This window comes from Erinaceus europaeus, chromosome 13, assembly GCF_950295315.1.
Source record: "Erinaceus europaeus chromosome 13, mEriEur2.1, whole genome shotgun sequence".
NCBI classification, from domain to species: domain Eukaryota; kingdom Metazoa; phylum Chordata; class Mammalia; order Eulipotyphla; family Erinaceidae; genus Erinaceus; species Erinaceus europaeus.
The window spans coordinates 59,822,812-59,830,961 of NC_080174.1; the positions used below are offsets into that span (position 1 = coordinate 59,822,812).

The following is an 8,150-nucleotide window of genomic DNA, read 5'->3' on the forward strand; positions in this document are numbered from 1 at the left end:
AACAACCCTGGGTCCATGCTCCCAGAGGGATAGAGAATGGGAAAGCTATCAGGGGAGGGGATGGGATATGGAGATTGGGTGGTAGGAACTGTGTGGAGTTGTACCCCTCCTATCCTACGGTTTTGTTAATGTCTCCTTTCTTAAATTAAAAAAAAAAAAAATTAAAAAGATACACTTGGCAAAGACCAGGAGCTGGAACTACAGATTAGATGGACATGTAAGACCAGAGGGAATTCAATACAAGGAATAAGAGATCAGAGGAAAGGTATTTATTTAGGTAAAACTGTGTTAAGTATAGAGGCATAAGCAGATGTTCTGGGGTGTCTCTCCCAGTCAGAACCTTATGTTAATAGATGTCCCTCTCTTGAGTCTAAATAGGACAGAAAAATCCATTAAGAGAGAATGTAGGGGAAAATGGCAAAGGGTTATTACAGGCTAAGCCTCCTATGACATGCCTTACACTAGAGTTACTTCAGACTTCAGCCATTTTGTGATGATTTATTAATGGTTCAGGACTCCTTGTCCTCTAGCAAACCCCAGAACATAGGAGGTCATTGAGTTCCCAGGTAGTTCTGTCCAGAAATTATCAGACAGGAACTATAAGGCAAATTGCTAGAAGTCCCCCAGGTGCTGTTCAGTGCTTTGCTGACTTTAGGTATTCCTTGCCATTGCTGGAGTTCAGGACAGGCTACCCTCAAAATGTGCCAATATTGTATATACTTATTCTTTTTTTTCCCCTGCTTTTTAGAAAAAGGCGCAGGGAGTGGGGGACACAGAGATAATTAAAGAGGCCACAGCAGCAAGGAGAAGGGAGCCAGGTTCAGTAGCTAAAAGTGTTGGACTTATCGCACCAAAGTAAAAGACTCTGGGGTGGGTGGGTGGGGAGAATACAGGTCCATGAAGGATGATAAATGACATAGTGGGGGTTGTATTGTTAAATGGGAAACTGGGGAATGTTATGCATGTACAAACTATCGTATTTACTGTTGAATGTAAAACATTAATTCCCCAATAAAGAAATAAATTTTTTAAAAAAGTGTTGGACTTAAAATCATGAGGTCCAGGGGCTGGGCGGTGGTGCACCTGGTTGAGCACACATGTTGCAATGCACAAGGACCCAGGTTCGAGCCCCCAACCGCCACCTGCTGGGGGAAAGCTTTGCGAGTGGTGAGACAGGGTTGCAGGTGTCTTTCTGTCTCTTTCCCTCTCTGTCTCTCCCTTCCTCTCGATTTCTGACTGCTCTACCCAATAAATAAATAAAGATAATTTAAAAATTAAAAATATAAATAACTAAATAAAAAATAAATCACGAGGACCAGACTTCAATCCCCAACATCACATGTAGCAGATTAATGCTCTAGTTCTCTCTATATATATATTCATTCTTTCTCTGGCACATGCTAATAAAAAATAAATAAATAAAGTATACTTATTCTTTTGAATCAAATTTCATTGAGAAACAGTGGGTACAGCTGACAGCTCTCTGGCCTTCTATGTCTCCCTCAATTAATATGGAAATAAATCTCCCTTTATGTTTATGTTCCCTGCACCAGGGAACATAGAGACATCTTTACCTGGAAAACCAAGATCTTAAAGGCTGTGGAAACAAATTCTATTTAGTCTTTTTTTTTTCATTGTATTTATTTTATTTTTTTGAGATGCAGAGAGAGAGATACACAGAGAGAGAAACACCAGAGCACTGCTCAGCTCTAGTTTATGGTGGTGTGGGGGATTGAACCTGGGACTTAGGAGCCTCAGGCATGAGAGTCTGTTTGCATAACATTATGCTGTCTCCCCTGCCTCTATTTAGTCTTTTGCTAATTTCTAGAGAAACTTGCGTATTTAGCCTCAAAATTGTGTTTCTTTTTTATTATTATTTTTATATTTATTTATTTTCCCTTTTGTTGCCCTTGTTTTTTATTGTTGTTGTAATTATTATTATGTTTTTTTTATTTATGTGTTTATTTTGAGAGAGATGCAGAGAGAGAGAGACACAGAGAGAAAAACCTGTGTTTTTTTTTTTTTTAATTGACGTTGTCATTGTTAGATTCTGATGCTGGTTCTTGTGCCACGTGCCGCTGTGCTACCGCCCGACTCCCCAAAATGTGTTTCTCTGTTTAAAAATCACACAAGGGCCCAGGGAGATAGTATAGTGATGGGGCCGGGTGGTGGTGCACCTGGTTGAGTGCACATGTTATAAAGCTCAAAAACTCGGTCCCCACCTGCAGGTGGAAAGCTTCAAGAGTGCTAAAGCCAGGTCAGCGGTAGCGCAGCAGTTAAGCGCACATGGTGCACAGCGCAAAGACCAGCTAAGGATCCAGGTTCGAGCCCCCGGCTCCCCACCTGCAGGGGAGTCGCTTCACAAGCGGTGCAGCAGGTCTGTAAGTGTCTCTTTCTCTCCTCCTCTCTGTCTTCCCCTCCTTTCTCCATTTCTCTCTGTCCTATCCAACAACCAATAACATCAACAATTACAATAATAACCACAACAAGGGCAACAAAAGGGGGAAAAAATGGCCTCCAGGAGCGGTGGATTCATGGTGCAGGCACTATGCCCCAGCAATAACTCTGGAGGCAAAAAAAAAAAAAGAGTGGTAAAGCAGGGCTGCAGGTGTTTCTCTGTCTCTCTCTCTCTTCTATCATCCCCTTCTCTCTCTCAATTTCTGTCTATCTAACACACAAATAAAGATAAAAAAAAAAACTTAAAAGGTATAAAAACTCAGGGGTTGGAGAATGAGTTCTATCTATCTATCTCCAAGACATACAGAATAGATGTTAAGATCCCACTCCTAGGGAGTCGGGCTGTAGCGCAGCGGGTTAAGCGCAGGTGGCGCAAAGCACAAGGACCGGCATAAGGATACCGGTTCCAACCCCGGCTCCCCACCTGCAGGGGAGTCGCTTCACAGGTGGTGAAGCAGGTCTGCAGGTGTCTATCTTTCTCTCCTCCTCTCTGTCTTCCCCCATCTCTCTCCATTTCTCTCTGTCCTATCCAACGACGACAACAACAATAAAACAACAAGGGCAACAAAAGGGAATAAATAAATAAAATAAAAAATATTTTTAAAAAAATCCCACTCCTTCTGGAGACCCAGTAAACTACGGTAGAGGAAGATGACAATTTGGTGTTTGATGGGGTAGGCTGATCATTGGGAGATGTATAACTATACCCCTGTGACAACAATAGTCATGTAAAGCAACATTTCCTCAATGAAGTGATAAAAAATAAAATAAAAGTAACTCCATACCTTAGGCTACTGCTCAAAATAATAAGGCTTCTAAGATTGCCTTTCTACTGTCTTTGAAAAGTTGAAAGGTAGAATTCCCCTCACTTCCTCCAAGGAAGAGCCAAGCTTTCCAGTTTGAGGCTAAAGTCCTCTTGCCCCAGGGAAAGATGTAAATAGCTTGTGTAATTCTGAACCAAAACTTGTGCTGCTGTTGATTGACTTGACAGTCATTGTGACAAGTAGAGGCTAAAGCCAGATACACTTTGACTTCAATGAATAAATGAATACAGGAATGGTGTGGAGTCGATTCACTGGCTTGTGTCATTACAAATTTTACTATAATCAAGACTGCACCAAGGCCCAGTCCCTATTCCTAACATCTCCCTCATCTTCTCCACAGGACTGAATCTGAGTGAGTTGCTGCTGGGCTTTCTCTCAACTCAAAAATCCTGCCACAGCTGAACATCTGGCAAATGCAATTTTTTTTTAATTTATTCTCTTTTGTTGCGCTTGTTGTTTTATTGTTGTAGTTATTATTGTTGTTGTCGTTGGACAGGACAGAGAGAAATGGAGAGAGGAGGGGAAGACAGAGGGGGAGAGAAAGACAGACACCTGCAGACCTGCTTCACCGCCTGTGAAGTGACTTCCCTGCAGGTGGGGAGCCGGGGTTCGAACCGGGATCCTAATGCCGGTCCTTGTGCTTTGCGCCACCTGCGCTGAACCCGCTACGCTACAGCCCGACTCCCTGGCAAATGCAATTTTTTGTGACTTACTCCTTGTCTCCTAGCAAGATCGCTCCTGCTCTCCCCACTAACTGGAATGCCTCCTACCTGTCGGATCCTATCAAACACCTACCCCTATAAAACATGGTAACCTCTTCCCTTAGCACATATCAAAAACTATCAGGCACTGGTACATGGTGCAGAAGGTGGCTCAGCAGTAGTTTGAAGGCATGTGGTCTTAGGTTTGAGCCCAGGCAAGGTATATCTTCACTCTACTCTCATTCACTAATAAAATAAAAGAGAAAGAAAGGAAAGGAAAGGAGCCAGGCAGTGGTGAGTCTGGTTAAGTGCTGAAAGACCCAGGTTCAAGCCCCTGGTCCCCACCTGCAGTGGAGAAGCCTTACAAGTGGTGAAGCAGGGCTGCAGGTGTCTCTCTGTCTCTTTCCCTCTATCTTCCCCACCTCTGTCAATTTCTCTCTGCCTCTATTCAATAAATTAAAATATTAAAAAGAATAAAATTTTTAAAAAGTAAAGAAAATATTGAGGGGAGGGGACTACCACAATTCAGCATTTTGATTTCTAACTGGGACCATTGCCTCTAACGCCTCCCTTTTCTGGACCCAGAAGAAAACCTTGCTGGCAAACCACCCAGGAGATAAGTGGAGCTAAGTCTGCCTCTAAAGGGTGAGTGCAGGGGCTTGGCCACTGCACGTGGGCAGTAAGAACTTCCATTCCAGCCTGCTCATCAAAGGCACTTGTGCACTTGGGCAAGTCCGCCTCCCCCTTTGCTTCACGCACAAATCTGCTTATTTGAACTGTAAATTCTTCCTGATTTCTTCCTCCACCTCTCCTGGATCCCCAAATCCTGAGCTCTTAGCATCCTACCGGTCCTCATATTTGCGATTTAGCATTCTTACGAGTCAATGGTCTTTATATTTTTCAGCATAAAGCTAAGCCCCTCGACCTGCTCTGTCCGCTTCCTCTTGTCCCCTTTGCCCTTCCTTGCTCTGAAAGTGCACGCAGTGGACTAGGGAGAGGAAGGCTTCTGGAAACTTAAAACCTGCGCTGCCCACACACCTGCACTGCCCTCCCTCCACCTGCTCCTCCAGCTGGAGCGCGGCTGCAGAACGCCCCCCCCTTTACGAAACACACACACACAACACAACACACACACACACAACACACACACAACACACACAACACGAAACACACACACAACACGAAACACACACACAACACGAAACACACACACAACACGAAACACACACACACACACACACACACACACACACACACCCCGGGCCAGGACCCGGGCGGTCACCTGAAGCCGGAAGCGCTGCGCCGCCTTGTCCATGGTGTCCAGGGCCGCCTGCTGCCTCCGTCGCGCCCGAGCCACCGCGCCCCGAGCCGTCCGGCGCCCGGACCAGCGCAGGACCACGGCCGCCGCCACCAAACAGCAAACCAGGGCTGTCCCAGAGGCGCCGGAGAGCTCGGTCCACAGCACGTCCAGCACCATGGTCTCCCCCACCGACCGCTGCCCAGGGCTACAGATGCAGCGCCTGCACGCGGGGGCTCTGCTGCAAAACCCGGCCTGGATCGCCGCGGGCGCGGGAGGGGCGGGCGGAGGCGCGGGAGCGGCGGGCGGAGGCGGCGCGGCGGAGCTGGCTGGCGGGCGGGGCGCGCGGTTGCCGGGCAGCGGGCGACCCACCCGGGCGCGCAACTGTCAAGGTCGCGGGGCTGCAGGGTTGCCGCCTGGGGTCGCTCTTCTGTTCTCCTGCTCTGGGCTCAGCGGAGCAGGAGGGGCGGCATACAAGGGCCTTCTGTCTACACCCTGGCAAGCTGGGAATTAGCAGCAGTTGGGCGCCTCGGCCCAGCTCGGCCTCCACCCTGTGCACCTCAGAACCCCAATTCTCTGAGCCTAAGGCCAACCTAGAAGACTTGGAGCAGTGACAGACTGAGCTCATGGACATGATGACTGTCTACAATTTAGCAGATTCTTTCTTAGAGAACCTTGGAGCCAGGGTCATGCACACATTACCCACCTCCTGTCTCTCACCTGTGGGGGGGGCCGGGGGGGGGCTTCCCAGGGTACCTAGACAGATGAGCAAGTTCCTCTGAGTGACACACCTACTGCCGCCTTTTCCATTCCCCAAACTGAAGGCCCCTGTCTAACCTTAGGCTCTTCATGGACAAACCACCTTTCACTGGTCCTTTTGCTCAGATATTTTCCAGTCCTAGTCTGCTTGTATTTCACAACCAGGAAGCAGAAAGAATATCTGGCCAAGAAAACTCCAGCACACTTCACCTGGAGACACCTCTCACAGTTAGAGCTGAGTAGAGTTATCTTCCTCCTTCCCCACCCCACCTCTGTCACACACACACTGCATCCATCTAGGTCTCCCTCACACACTTTATGTGCTGTATGTCATTTGCCCCCCAACAAACCTAAGGAAATTTAAAATGATAAGGGCCAGCACCTGTAAACTGATTAAATCCTTCACCTTCACTGTAAATGTAGAGTCAAGGGTTAGAACATGCCTAGCTGTCTGGTTCTGTGAAGAGGTCATTCCCAAACCATCCGACACTCAGTGAAAGAGCAGAAGCACAAATAAGACAGAACTCATCATTGAAACATGCAGAGGGGCCAGGCAGTAAAGCAGCTGATTGGGAGCACATTACCATGCCTAAGGACCTGGGTTCAATCCCCAGGTTCCTACCTGCAAGGGGGAAGTCTCAAGCAGGGCTGCAGGTATCTTCCTCCTCTCTTCGCAGTTTCTCTCTGTGAAGTCTAAGCACAGGATCCAGGTGGCTTCAGTTCAGATGTTAACTCTGCCATGTAATACGTAGCCTTGAAAAACTAATCTATTCCACCTCAGTTCCCTTATCTGCAAAATTGGGGTGGGAGAGAGGTTGTAACGGTGACTGACTACTGGAGAGAAATAATAGGCATGAAATATAAGCAAAAGGAATAGAAATCATGACTCAGGACCAGAGCCAAAGGGCAGTCCCAAGGTATGTACCTTCAGGAAAACAGCACAGGGAGACTTTAAAGGATCAGGGAAGAAGGTCTGTAGTTAAGTCATTTTTTATTGTTATTTTTTATTTATTTAATTTATTCATTGTCACCAGGGTTACTACTGGTGACAATGAATATATATGTGATATATATATATATATATATATATATATATATATACCACAGAAGAGATCTGTGGTATATATATATACCACAACTTGCTCAGCCACTCATCTGTTGTTGGACACCTGGGTTGCTTCAAGGTTTTGGCTATTACAAATTGTGCTGCTAAAAATATATGTGTACACAGATCTTTTTGGATAGGTGTGTTGAGTTCCTTAGGATATATCCCCAGGAGAGGAATTGCAGGATCATAGGGTGGGTCCATTTCTAGCCTTCTGAGAGTTCTCCAGAGGTTGGACCAATTTACAATCTCACCAGCAGTGTAACAGCATTTGCTGCTGACTAATTTGACCAATTTGACCAATTTACAATTTGACCAATTTACAATCTCACTAGCAGTGTAACAGCATTTGCTGCTGTTACCTTTTCTGATGTATGACATTCTCACAGGAGTGAAGTGATATCTCATTGTTGTCTTTATTTGCATTCCTCTGACAATCAGAGACTTGGAGCATTTTTTCATGTGTTTCTCGGCCTTTTGGATCTCTTCTGTGGTGAATATTCTGTCCATGTCCTCCCCCCATTTTTAGATGGGGTTATTTGTTTTCTTGTTGTTGAGTTTGGCAAGTTCTTTATATATTCTGGTTATTAGCCTCTTGTCTGATGTATGGCATGTAAAGACCCATTCTGTGAGGGGTCTCTTGGTTTGAGTAGTGGTTTCCTTTGCTGTGCAGAAGCTTTTTAATTTGATGTAGTCCCGTAGGTTTGTGCTTGTCTTAGTGTTCTTTGTAATTGATTTGTTTCATTGAAGATGTCTTTAAAATTTATGCGGAAAAGAGTTCTGCCAATATTTTCCTCTAAGTATCTAATAGTTTCTGGTCTAACATCCAAGTTCTTGATCCACTTGGAATTTACTTTTGTATTTGGTGAAAAATAGTAGTTCAGTTTCATTCTTCTGCATGTTTCAACCCATTTTTTCCAACACCATTTGTTGAAGAGATTCCCCTTTCCCCATTTAATAGTCTGGGCACCTTCGTCAAAGATTAGATGTCCATAGGCTTACTTCTG

The 8,150-nt window shown here is 45.6% G+C and overlaps 1 protein-coding gene across 2 annotated transcripts in view; it reads right to left on the reverse strand.

Annotated features, from left to right (window-relative positions):
* LOC103112008 (fatty-acid amide hydrolase 1) overlaps nt 1-5,582 on the reverse strand; it is a 31,550-nt gene extending 25,968 nt beyond the window's left edge. Inside the window, exon 1 of one of the 2 annotated variants that reach the window (XM_060205955.1) lies at nt 5,265-5,582. In XM_060205955.1, the coding sequence (XP_060061938.1) occupies nt 5,265-5,459 (195 nt within the window). In that variant the 5' untranslated portion in view covers nt 5,460-5,582. The remainder of the gene's footprint in view (nt 1-5,264) is intronic. The other variant, XM_007521366.3, reaches the window with a different exon arrangement.
* Nucleotides 5,583-8,150: the final 2,568 nt, after the last annotated feature.